This window comes from Labeo rohita, chromosome 17, assembly GCF_022985175.1.
Source record: "Labeo rohita strain BAU-BD-2019 chromosome 17, IGBB_LRoh.1.0, whole genome shotgun sequence".
Classification (NCBI taxonomy): domain Eukaryota; kingdom Metazoa; phylum Chordata; class Actinopteri; order Cypriniformes; family Cyprinidae; genus Labeo; species Labeo rohita.
In genome coordinates, this window is record NC_066885.1 from 22,382,735 (window position 1) to 22,396,662 (window position 13,928).

Below are 13,928 nucleotides of genomic sequence, written 5' to 3' on the forward strand. Positions count from 1 at the left end.
TTTTTCTTTTTTAATAGGTACTTTTTTAAATCACAGTAATTTATCATCAACGTTATACATATTAAAATGAGACTAGTGTAATAAAATTGGTTGTCTTTTTGAACTTCTATCCAATTTAACATTTGCAAAATATGGACAAAGACACAGGCAACTTCACAACCAGAGTTATTTTAGTATGATTTTTTTGTACTATTGTAGTATTTATTTATATTTAAATTAGTGTTATTTTTATAGTTTTAGTTTAAGTTTTAGTAATTTTATGTACCTTGGTAATTTGTATTCATTTTTATAATTATAATAACAAATATATTTATATTTAGCTTTAATGTATTTTTATTTAGGTTTTAATTGTGGTACATTTAATGATTTAAAAAAAAATAATTGCCAAACTAAAATTTTTTTTTAGGTAACAAGTTTGACCAATCTTTTGACCAATATGCATATTTTTCAGTTTTATTTCAATTAAATAAACAGTTGTAGTTTTAATTTGTTTTGGTTGATGATAACACCACTGCCCTACAACTGATTTAGACAACTTTATAGCTCAAATAATAGAGGCGTTTTACTAAATAATTGTAGTGTTTACACTTTTTTTTTTGTTGTTGTTTGTTTTGTCTGATAGCCATATTCTCCACATTTTCTAAGTTCATTCCTCTATTTCTTAGAGGCAATAATCATGCATTTTCTAAATACATATTTGATTAAAAAAGTTTTCAAAGCTAGTTTTTACTGTATGAAAAAAAATGTAACTAGCCACATAAAAATAACAGCTTTAGAAAATACTGTGAGGTTTTTTTTCGCAATAATACCAATAAGTACATATCACTGCAGTTTCCAACAGAAATGAACACTAGAGGCAGTAAAACAGCAAGCACTTGTAATCGTTTTCGTACACAGTTATGATACATTGTTTCGCTCTTCGGACGTAACAAGCTTGCTCGGTAGCTCAGACGGCATGGATTTGGACTTAGGTTGCAGAATCCTTGGGTACGAATCCTGTGAAAAAAAAAAAAAAAAAAAAAAAAAAAAAGATTCACGATAAAATAACCAAAAGATGAGAGATCGAAAAACAAGCTAAAACAGCACGTTTGCGATTGCGTTTTTACATCACATTCACTTTTGTTCATACTAGGTTTACTAGGTACTAGATACTAGGTAGGTTTAGGTTTAGTGCAGATGGTACATTATTTTAAAACGTCACAGAGCATTAGAGTTATAGCGTCACTCAATGGACGTTTCAAGTCAGAACTACCATATGTATGTTCATCAGTTTCGGAGAAAAAACCCGAACACTCTTTTAGCGTTTCACATCGAATATATGTTACGAAAAGTACTTAGTATTTCGCATCTTACGAAAACGTTCCCACAAGTATGTTTTTGTCGTGAGATCAGGTTGTAATATGGCGAAAACCACCATCAGATACTCTTGTATCTGAAATGGTAAGTCTGAATGGCTAAAGGGTTTGCAAAAGTCACAGCCCTGACCAAATCAAGATATTGCAGCAGTGACCCGAAGCCAAAACAGCCCAAAATATCAGTGACTTGAAGCAGTCCTGTGCTGAGAAGTGGGCCAAAATACCTTCAAGTTGATGTGCTGGAGTGATGGAGTAGCCTGCAGGAAATGTTTGGAAGTCATGACTGCTAAATGAAGTGCTACCCAGTACTTCCTGTCACCACTGTACAAATGTGTATGACTATGTGTTTGTGTTTTTATAGGAAAGATGATGTTGGTATTTTCTCAATGATTTAATTAGACGCTCCTCATTCCTCTCTAGAACACGTACACTATTCTTTCACATTCCCTTCGGCACCCTCCTCCCCCTAAATAAATTCTTTTTCGTTTTCCCTATTCCCTCCTTTGCCTTTGTGAAACGCTTATCTAGAAACTGAGCTTTTGTAGACTCCATACGATACATTTTGTATAAAGGTGCTTTGAAATGCAGCTCACAGATTTAAGTTCCATTGTGACTTTCTCTCTTCTCTCCTTAACATCATCCCCTCACACACACACACACACACAACGTGTCCAGCGCTGTTAACTACGTGCCTGGGGATCAACGTGTTCCTGTCACTGATCTAATGGAGTTCACCTGAAACCTACAGACCAGCTTCCTCTTCTTGAAAACCCTTTTCCTTTCAGCTCTATTCCATTTTCTTTTCATATCTCCTATGTTTCCAGACCAGTCTTGCATAGTCATGAAGGTGGAGGCAGGGGGCAGTAGAGATGCTCATTGATTAGATCTAGAGCGAGGAGTGAGTAATATATAACGTTGCTCTTGGGGAGTTGTTCCAGGGGGCTTCTCCGATTGGTCAGCGGAGGTTACGCATACATGACTCTGATTGGACACACATCTGAACACTGCGAAGGCCTTTAAATCATTTTGATAGTAGTGCTTGAGAAGGCTACTATTGCTCATGTTTAAAAAAAAAACAAAAACACTAACCCTAGGTATTGAACTTTGGCACATAGCTTGTCCTGCATCATTTACGCTAAGAACATGACTGATTTTGAATTGTGCAGCTGGTTTGGAGAGTTGAGCCTCCAAGGACGATTTGTCCACTTTTGGATAAAAGCAGACTTTACCTAAAGCAACTTAGATTCAAGGTATTCCTTGGGAAATGAACCCATGACCTTGGCATCGCTAGCGCCGGAGCTACAGAAGCACGACTAGAATATCATAGAGACATGGTGGTAGGCTTTTATTATTTTTATTTTTTTCTTCTTAAACAACATGACATGAAAAGTCACCCAAACTGTTTCCTAAATGCACGTTATTGATATTTTACATACCTAAAGATACATATGAACAATATACATTGACAGTCAAATGTTTTTGAACAGTAAGATTTTAAAGAAGTCTCTTCTGCTCACCAAGCCAGCATTTATTTGATCCAAAATACAGCAAAAGCAGTAATATTGTGAAATATTTTTACTGTTTAAAATAGCTGCTTTCTCTTTGAATATTTCACATACATCATCACGCCAGTCTTCAGTATCCTTCAGAAATAATTCTAATATGCTGATTTGCTGTGCAAGAAACATTTTTTATTATTATTATCAATATTTAAAACGGTTTAGTATATTTTCTTTTAGTACAAGATCCAAAAAATCAGCATTTATCTGTAACATTATACACTATACTATTCAAAAGCTTGGAGTCAGTATATATAGATTTTTTTTGGGGACAGAAATTATAGAAATTTAAACTTTTATTAAGCAAAGATGCTTTAAATCGATCAAAAATGATGATAAAGACATTTATACATTTAGGGTTGCAAAAAATTGTCAGTAAATTTTGGAAACATTCCAGAAATTTTGGAAACTTTCCAGGATTTTTTTTTTTTTTTAATATTTCAGGGATTTTTGGAAAGTTTCCGGAAATTTACCAGAAATGTTCTACCCCTTTACACCCTTATTTATAATTTTACAAAAGATTTCTATTTCAGATAAATGCTGTTCTTCTGAACTTTTTATTCATCAAAGAAACCTGACAAAATTCTACACGGCTGTTATAATAATGTAATAATAATAATAAATGTTTTTTGAGCAGAAAATCAGAATTTTATAATGATTTCTGAAGGATCATGTGACTGGAGTAATTATGCTAATAATTCAACTTTGAAATCACAGGAATAAATTACATTTTAAAATATATTGTAATAGAAAACTGTTATTTTAAATAGTAAAAATATTTCAAAATTTTACTGTTTTTGCTGCACTTTGGATCAAATAAATGCAGGCTTGGTGAGCAGAAGAGACTTCTTTAAAAAACATTAAAAATCTTTCTGTTCAAAAACGTTTGGTGATGTACATGTAAGTTTTTATTTATTAGGATTAACACAAATTTATTATCCAAAACCAATCTTGTAAAATATTAAAATCATACTGAAGAGATAACTGAATTTGTAAAATATCAGAATGAAGTTAAACGTAACAGTTACTGAAAATTAGGGGTAAATTATTAACATAAATACATAAAGGATGTGGTCTCAATATTGAACCTTGGGGCACACCTCAAGATTTATTTAATATTGTTTTATTAACTCGAATTTGATTAATTAAATATTCATCTTATGTTTTTAATTTTATTACAAAAAATATGAGTTCTTACAATTATAGGAAAGATCTTCTTACTTTTGTCTTGCTCAGATTTCTCAAATGTCTATATGCTTGCCAGTTGGCATTACTTTTTGTGTGGAGTTTCTTTCGGAATGATTTTCTTCCCTCTGATGAATGATAAAAACATAGACAGCCAATCAAAATTCACACGACTTTAAAGAGTGTGAACGTTTATAGCGACAGTTGACATAACTGCATTGTGCACTTAAAATAAACAGAACATTATCATCTGTTGACACTACTTATAGCAGTTATTATTGCTATTATTATATTTATCGTTATTGGTGTTAATGAGCATTTACATCCAGGAGACCTTAGCAGCTGTGTATCGACACCCTGGAAACTATCCACAGCAATTTAGAGGGGAGTTTTGGAACACTCAAATTGCTTCAGAAAATGTAAGAATCTAATTTTACTCATGTTAGGCTACTAAAAGAGTTCTTAAATGGAAGTTTCAACCTTATTTGCTACTTAGTGTCAGAAGACACCTTGAAAAACCTGAAGGGGGATGAAACAAGACAGAAAGTAAATTGAACCAACTGGATTAGCTGATCGTCCAATCAGAGACATACTCGTCCTTGTACCGTAAGCTTTAGTACAGGACGCAGTCTTTTATAGCAGGAGGGGTTTTTTTTAAAGGGAATGCTGCTCCGCCGAGGTTTGCGGCTCAAAGCTGGGATTATCTGCTCCCAGGTGTTGGACCTGTGGTGTTTGAGGAACAGAGTGAGGTCCACAGGTCTTCTCTGGATGTAGGCAGGGGTTAACGAGACAGGGTTTTACACCAGCTCAGCTCATGCAAGTCTAACTCCTACTCACAGCCGCAGGCAACACACACTCGCGCACACACACACACAGTCTCACGCTGAGAGGGAAACTCTCACCTCACCAAAGTGTCCATGCAGACAGACTTTTCCGTCTGCAGAGCTGTGAGTCACAGACATGAGGTAGAAAGAAAGAGTGTGTGTGTCTGAGTCTGTGTGTGCGCGTACCTTCCTACAAACAGAGCTTAAAGGATGCCGTTTCTTTGTAAGTTGAGAATCAGTGATGTTCGATAATTCCTTTACACTAATATTACTTAATATAAAATCATTGTTAATTCCATGTTCTTTTGAACATGTATCATACTATTACCGTGTTTTTTTTTTTCCCTCGGAATACCATGGTGTAAAACCAATTACTGTGGTATTACCATTCGTTACATCACTGCACCATGGGAACACCATAGTGTTTTGTTTAGAGTACTGTATGTAGAAGGTACTTATTCTGTTTAAATATAAAAAGTAACATGGTATTACTATATAATTCTTTTAGGGTGTGTTCAGTACCGACACAGTCTATGCAAAGTGTACATGCAAAGAAGATCAAACACCCTTAACAAAAAAGGTAAAACAGCGATATAGGACGATTTTGAAGTTGAGGGAGAATAAGTCATGAATAAAGTCATATTTGGTTCGATTAAAATGATCCCTGGTGTGATTGCTCTGTTAGTGCAGTTTATTTGAGTAGGTGTGAACGCTGCCATCCGAACCCTGGTGCGGACCAAGACCGCAAAAAAGATGGGTCTCTGTCCACTTCCAGACTAACTCTGGTGCGATTCGAATGAAATAGGATCGGAACACGGACCAAATACTTCTAAACGAACCAAAAACAGGATCTAATGACAAGATGCAATGCTATGCGACATGATTTCATGAAGGGAACAAGTGGTGTATCCAAAACAAAATGAGCGGAGGGCAAACACGGAGCAAAGACTTTGCAGGTGGTTAGAATAAATTCAGATACACACAACAGTGAGCACACTTAGTCCAGCAGATGGCATTAGGTGTATTTGACTTAAAGCAGCAGTTTGGAGTGTTCGGTGAGTTCCGTCACAAAATATATGTCATTCAATCCGACCAATCAGGTTGTGAACGTCTCACTATGCCTTTAGGTTTGGTATCTTTAGATTCACTGTCAAAAATGCCAGTGTGAACGCTAAGTGGACCAGGACCAAATGTATCATTTTCCTTTTTGGTCCGGACCAAATGAACCAAACGAACCGAACAAGTGTGAACACACCCTTAAAGGGATAGTTCACCCAAAATGAAAATGAAAACCCCATGATTTACCCACCTGCAAGCCATTTTAGATGTATGTGCTTTATAATGGCAGTGAATGGGGGTTGAGATTTTGAAGTCCAGTAAATTGCATCCAACTATCATAAAAAGTACTCTACACAGCTCCGGAGGGTTAATAAAGGTCCAGAAGAAAGTCATATAAACCTGTGATGGCTTGAGCGTGAGTAAATCTTGGGGTAATTTTCATTTTTGGGTGAACTAGCCCTTTAAGTACCTTGAAGTACCATGTAAATTTCATTGTGGATTATTATGGCTTTACCATCCATTACTATCATTGTACCAAAATCATAGTTTTGAGTACCTTGGAATGCCATGAAAAAATACCATGGTGTATATCACAGTACCACAGTGTTACCATTAGTACTTTTTGTTAAGCGTCGTTATAAAATCATTGTATATTTATAATGTCATGATATAATTTCATATTTATAAACATAAGTGTTTGTCAACTGGTTGCAAACTGACAACTTGTGGCAAAAACCGCCTAATATTCTAGAGCAACATTCACAATGTATTAGGGATCATTTCTATTCTCATATATAAAACAGTCATATTTTTGACATGTATTGTCAGAGAGTATGTAGGTAACATTTTCACCAATTCTCACAATTAACTAGTCGCTTATTAGCATGCATATTACTAGCACATTGGGTGTTTATTAGAACTTACACAATGAATATTAATGGCTTAATCTGCATTACCATATTTTAGATCCCTTAAAGGATTAGTTCATTCCTGAATTAAAATTTCCTGATAATTTTTTAACCCCTGTCCAAGATGTTCATGTCTTTCTTTCTTCAGTCGAAAAGAAATTAAGGTTTTTGAGGAATTTTTCTCTATATAGTGAACCTCAATGTGAACCAACATGGTTGAAGATCCAAATTACAGTTTCAGTGCAGCTTCAAAGGGCTCTACACGATCACAGCCGAGGAATAAGGGTCTTGTCTAGCAAAACCAAGCGGAAAAAAATAAATATTATTTTTAACCACAAATGCTCGGCTTGCACTAGCTCTGTGATGCATGTCTACTACTTCACGCATTACGTAATCACATTTGAAAGGTCATGGTTGGTTACTTCTTTGTCTGTGTACTCCAGTCCAGCTCAAAAGTTCAAAACCATCCAGCATCGTTGTTTTACCTTTTTTTTGTAAAAGGCATTTGACTTTCTTTGCACGTTCGCTTTGTAAACACTGGGTCGGTACTTCCGCCTACATCACGTGTGACCCACATGTGGATGCAGTTAGTTAATAATGAGAATTGGTGCCCAAACTAAAGTGTGACTAGTATAGATAGTATTTTGACCAGTATGTATAGTAATGCATTCCATGGTACCATGTACCGTGATGTTTGGATCTGTGTGATGTATATATCAAAGAGCTATGGTACTACATCAGTTATTATCAGTGTACCAGTAGTTATTGTAAGGTTTGAAAGGAACAATGACAGTGGCTTTGACAATTATTTGATATGGTTAACAACGCTTTGCTTGAGAGGTGTAGCTCTTTAGCAGCTCTGAAAAAATAGACAGCGCTCCTCTCATGCAGGGCAGAGCTGTGGTGACATTAACATTCTGATGCCTTAACGTCTCTGATGAATGTTCCAACTGCTGCGTCTTTCCCCCTCTCTCTCTCTCTCTGTCTCTCTCTCTCTCTCTCACACACACACACGGTCACTTATATACAATGCGCATCGGCAGAACAATCCTACTCCTTCATACACACACAGACATTGCATTTGCGTGCCTGTGACAAGAAGTTTTTTGCCGCCTCTCTGAGGAGAGCTCACTTCTCCTGCCTCCTGCAGGGAACACCAGCCTATTTATAGATCAAGGGTTAGCAGGGTGGAGAGAGAGAGAGAACAGAGAGAGCAAGAGATGAGGAGAAAAGAGAGAAGGGTGAGAAAATGCTGCAATTATGAAGCAAGTGTTGCACCGAGCCCTTGTGCGTGATGGGGAATGTGATGGTGAACGGCAGCGCTTTATCATTTATTTACACAGCACAGGTCATTCTCTTCTCTCGTCACTGATTTTGACCTGTTTTGAGCTACACTAGACCCTTTTATATCCACAATGCTGTTGGAATTACTATTATTTCTGTTGCTATTAAAAGCATATAAAAGCATTTACAAGCATTTTTACTTCGGTTATGCAGCATTTTTGTAGGTAAAGCATATTCCATGAGGAGAAAACGTAGGATTAGACTTGTATGTAGGATTAGATTAGAATTGATCAAGAATGATCGCCTCTATATGGCTGGTGGTTGAAAAATAAGAGGGCATGTTGACTTAAAGTCATTTTAGAGGTGTAGAAAGTTATGTTTTCATTACACATTGTAAAGTGTTTTCCTCAGCATAACATGCACAATAAGACCATGTTTACACATAGTTTCAATTTTGACTTATGGGAAGTTGCCCGGTGTTGTAATACTCAAGTCTGGACTTGGACTTGGTCTTGGTCTTTTCATGGACTCTGGAGCCCTTGGCACATTCAGCATTCAGATGAATACTGCAAATGCATTTTGTTTTTCTGTGCCAAATCGTGTGTACGATCACTCTGTGCTATCATGACTCTAGTAACACCGACTCGTAACCAGGCTTCAACTGCCCGTTGGAAAGCATATTTACACTGTCTGAATCATTTAGACTTGGACTTGACCCGCTTCTGGACTCAGCCTGAACTCAGACTCATATGAGCTGGCCTCGACTACAACACTGATAGAGTCAATACTATTTTATTTTCTTCCCCAAAGCCCAATAGTACAGTTGGTCAAGTTTTCTAACACCACAAACGGTGATCATGTAGTTTATCATGTCTATTTTCCACTTTTGTTTTGGTGCTTCGAGTTAAACTGTTGCTACAGCGTCTTTAGAGAGATCTAAAGACCATCCAATAAAAATAAAAATTCTGTCATCATTTACTCACCCTCGTTTTGTTTTGAACCGGTATGACTTGTGGAATACAAAATAAGACATTTTTAAGAATGTTTAAACCGTTTGGCCTATACAATGAAAGTCAGTGGAGTCTAAAACAACAATGAATTTTTATTTTTAGATGAACTATTTCTTTAAGACTCCTATATGAGCGCTGTTTTAATTGGCTAGTCTCTTACTAACAGTTCTTGTGTTATTTATCAAGGCTTGTAATGTTACTGAATTCTAAATAGGCATTGATATGTGAACGTGGTCGGTCATATGCTAATGAGCTTACTGTTTTGGCATCAATACTATGACGATTTTTGCAGCATAGCTTTTGTATATAGCTCTTATTGAATGTGTGTTCAAAAAGCAAGAGAAATCCTGTTTTCAATGATACATTCCCTTGTTGTAATTGTAACTGGCAGCTTTTTGCTGGTGCTTGAGGATGTGCACTGAACTGATGGTTATCAGTGGAGCTGATTCTCCTCACCATCATACAGGTTGAAAAAATCCCAGAGGAAGTTGACACAATGCAGAGGAGGACAATAATGTTAATGCTCCTTGGTGCGTAACAGTGTGGCCTCTGTTACATAGTATACGTGAGGGCCTTAGAGTATGATTCTCTATGCTTGTAGCTGTGTGCTTTTGTTGAGTAATGTGTTTTGACATAACTCATATTCTCTCGAACCTCAGGACTAACGTGACGTTTAAGGAATCAGACATGTATGGTCGGCGATGGGGCGTTCTGTTATTTCCATGAATGATGTGCCTTTTTTTCTCTTTTCTCTCCCTTTTTCAATGTCTTACATTCTTTCTCCATCTTTCTTCTGTCTGCAGTGAGTGACAGCTGCTTCAGAAACCTTGCTGAGGACCGCAGTGGAATCAACCTTAAAGATCTTGTCCATGACCCGTCCTTGTAAGTGACTCACTCACAATATATTGGCTATATACTGTACAATACTACAATGCCCATGCATCAGGTCCTGTTCAACATAGGACGTTGCCAGACTACCACTGTGTCCCTAAATGGATGCTTGTCCTTTGTGAAGATCAAGGCTCTGTCCCAAGGTCAAGGCATGTTTGTGAAGTTCACAAAACTGCAGGGCAGCGGAGTTCAGTCTTGCTCGTGAAGGGCCGATGTCCTGCAGAGTTTAGCTCTAGCCTGCCTCAGCACACTTACCTGGGAGTAATCCTGAAGACCTTGATTAGCTTCAATTAGGATTGGTGCTAAACCCTTCAAGACTGAAGCAGGATTGGACATCGCTGCCATTGGTGTAACCCTCTTTACTGTCCGTATGTGCCCTCGAATGTGCCTTATGCTGAGTCAACGCTGAGATGAACTGCTACCCAATGATCCAGACTAATGTGTGGAATTGGTGGAGGACTGTAAGAGTTTGGGCAGCATTTGGGGCAAGGCCCAAGAGTCCATCCCTGACAGAGGAGGACAGCAGCTACAGTTTCTTACTTTGTCTGCATTACCTTTCATGCATTGTTGGAAACCGTTGCTTCTGTGAACTGACAGAATTTGGAGCAAAGCTTCTATACAATTTCCAGGAATTGAGGTACACAGGCTTTTATGAGTTTTCCTGGAAGCTTTTCTTAACAGGGTATCAAACCGATGTAATAAATGCTTCTGAGTAACAGCCTGTTGCTGAGGTTGCCAAAGTTTGCAAGGGTTATGGCATCAGATCTTTGAAAGATATTTATTGGTTGCATTTTAGACAAGATTTTTAAACACCCCTAAACGGATTGTAAAAAGCAGCTCTGTTTGGCAGATGATGATCCCATTTTTGAATGAAAACGAGTTTTTTGGCTAGAATATTCTTCAAAGTGGACCAGACTTTGCACAAGTAATCAAAAAACTTGGTCCATAAGACAAGCCAATATATATACGATTAAGGAACTACTTTAACGTAGTAAGGAGTAGATAGAACAGGAGTTGTGAAAGTGTCGATTGCATCAAAGGTGGACTACGTGCATATGAGATGCTAACCTAGACTGTTGGCTTTCTTCAGTCATGCGTCAAAGGTCATGAAAAAATGACCATGTGCGGGGCTGAACTGCTGGAGACTGCACTTACGAGTGCTTGTGTGCAGAGTATGTCGGCATGCACTCTTGCAAATAGGCATAGTGAGGACTCTTCACATAATGCAGGCCTATCGTATGGCAGCTACTTCTCGTATACTTCAGCAGAGACCTCTCATGCTTTGAGAAACCCTTAACAGTCTTTCAGCAAGAAGGAGAGCTCGTTGTCCTTCCACCTCTCTGTATAAATGCTGAATCTCTAGGCATAATCCGAAGGTTGGAAGGCCTCAAGACACATCCAAATCAAATGTTCAACTAACAACCTGTCTAAAAAGATGCACCAATCTAGTTAATTTCTAAAGTGCCTTGGAAGACCAGTTTCCTTGGGAAGTAACTTAATAGACACTGCAAGAGTGCAGTGCCCCATCCTAATAATTGAATTATGTAGGGTTGTCTCTGCAAGTCTCTATGATGGATTAGGACTTGATGGGAACTTGTCCCAAGACTGCATTGTACCAGAACCTGCAATGCTTGTCCCCCTCTGTCCTTACTTTAGTATCAAAACCAAAGCTTCACTCAGAGCAATTCTGCGTACCTCGACCAAGGTCAGAGGAGCGACAGAGACAGCAGGATGTAGGTCTCTGAAAGGTGTCAGAGAGGAAGAGAAGCATGGGGCGCAGCCAGAAGGTAGAGATAGTTCAGAGAGTATTGATGGATAAGGGTTGTGTGTGTTGTCTGTTGACTGGTGAGCTCCTTCTCCAGTGCTCTGTCAGGTCAGGTGAATTGATTCATCGGAAGAGCTGTCAGTTTTACTAACGAGGTGTGGTAAAAATAGAGCTGAATTAATCATAGTGGAGACACACACGGCTCATCGTCCTCTGGATAGAGACAATTTCGACGTCTTCACCTACGGAGAGGTGAGCGTGCAGACGTTTGAGGGAGGGACAGCTGAGCACTCACCTGAGAAACAGAGATGGACGTGTCTTCACCCCAGAGCAGAAAAGTGTCACCAAGGTCATAGTTCCTTATGAGAGCAAGTTTTATTTGCCGCGGGCCTGCAGAGAGTTATTAACTTGCTGAAGTTTTTTAGTGACAGAAGAGAGGAGACAGGAAAATGGAAGAGATTGGATTAGGATGGGACTGTAGTTGTACCTGCATCACCTGCATGAGCACATCAGCTCAAAATGTTTTAAAGAGATAGTTCAACCAAAAATGAAAATTCTGTGATTAATTCACCTTAATGTCGTTCCTGATGTCCTGATGTCGTAATGTCGGACTTATTAAGTTTGTGATAGCACGCGATGACACCATGACACCAGCTATGTTGTTATTTGTATCGCGCCGTGCTCTCCATCTGTGAAATTCATAAACGTGCATTTATTATGCATAGTATAATCAGATGACTGACTTTTAAACCGATTCCAGTTCGAACATATAAGGCTGAACACCACTACTGAGAGTTTCTGACATTTTCAGTGCATGAGATTCTTTTTTTGTTTTTGCTGGCTCTTGAAGCTCCGCCCTCATCTGAAAAGGGGGGCGGGAGCACCAGCTCATTTGCATTTTTAAAGGGACCAACACAAAAGCGGTTTTGGCTCATACCCTAAAAGTGGCAATTTTACCAAGCTATATAAAATGATTTGTCAGGTATTTTAAATACCCTAAAACTTCACATAAACACTTTGGGGACATCAGAGACTTATTTTACATCTTGTGAAAAGGGACATAATAGTTCACCTGTAATAGTTGCTGCCTTTTCTGTATTTACAGTGAGTACAAGTAAAACCCCATTTGGACGGGATTAGTTTTTCATGGAGAGGCGGGGTGAAGTAATTACTAGCAGAGCTTCTCAGTGATTCTAGTCCCGTCTGAATGTGCCGTCTCAGTAATCATGATGAACGATGTCAGTAAAGATTACGGCAACTTTTACCTGCTGTAAAAAGGTCTGGAACAATTTCCTCAGGTAATGCTAATCCCATGCGAACAGACCAGCTGTAAATATTCCATCATTTCTTGTTTAAAAGTAGGTTTACGTGTTTTTTCCAAGTATGGAGGCGCTTGAAGAAGCAATCAGCTGCATTCTAGATGGTGGAACAAGTGTTTTTCCACATATTATGACTCCTACTTTAATAGATCAAAAAGAAGGTCGAAAGCACTTGTTAGAGGCACAAACTTCTGTTAGTTTTAGGTAAGTGCCGATTACCATGTATATGTATATCAAGCAAAATGGCATGTACATGACGTCAGGGAGGTGGCGGCAGTACGTAAATTGAGTTACCCCTCCCACTTTTGGTAGTTTTCTGGAGATATCTTATCCCGTGCAATCTGGCCATTAATATTACAGACATCCTGTGGTAAAATTATATTACTCCATCTACTCTTGTAAAACTAATCCCATCCGAATAGGGCTTAAAGGAATAGTTCACCCAAAAATTAAAAAATTCTGTCATTAGTTACTCACCCTCATGTCGTTCTAAACCCGTAAGACCTTTGTTCATCTTCAGAACACAAATTAAGATATTTTTATTAAATCTGAGAGCTTTCTGACCCTGCATAGACAGCAACACAACTACCAAGTTCAAGGCCCAGAAAGGTAGTAAGGACATCAATAAAATAGTTCATGTAACAGCAGTGGTTCAATCGTAATTTTATAAAGCTACGAGAATTTATTGTTAAATGCAGTTTGCATGATTATTAATGCTCCATTGTAGAGGAATCTCTTTACTGAAACTAAAACTTCCTGTTTACAGTGA

The 13,928-nt window shown here is 38.0% G+C and overlaps 1 protein-coding gene across 8 annotated transcripts in view; it reads left to right on the plus strand.

Annotated features, from left to right (window-relative positions):
* Positions 1–13,928, plus strand: part of gphna (gephyrin a) — a 115,747-nt gene that overhangs the window by 31,113 nt on the left and 70,706 nt on the right. For 7 of the 8 annotated variants that reach the window (XM_051133721.1, XM_051133723.1, XM_051133722.1 and 4 more), the window contains exon 2: positions 9,988–10,066. In XM_051133721.1, coding sequence (XP_050989678.1) covers positions 9,988–10,066 — 79 coding nt within the window. Of the gene's footprint in view, positions 1–2,410; positions 2,693–9,987; positions 10,067–13,928 lie in introns of those variants that run through there. The other variant, XM_051133728.1, reaches the window with a different exon arrangement.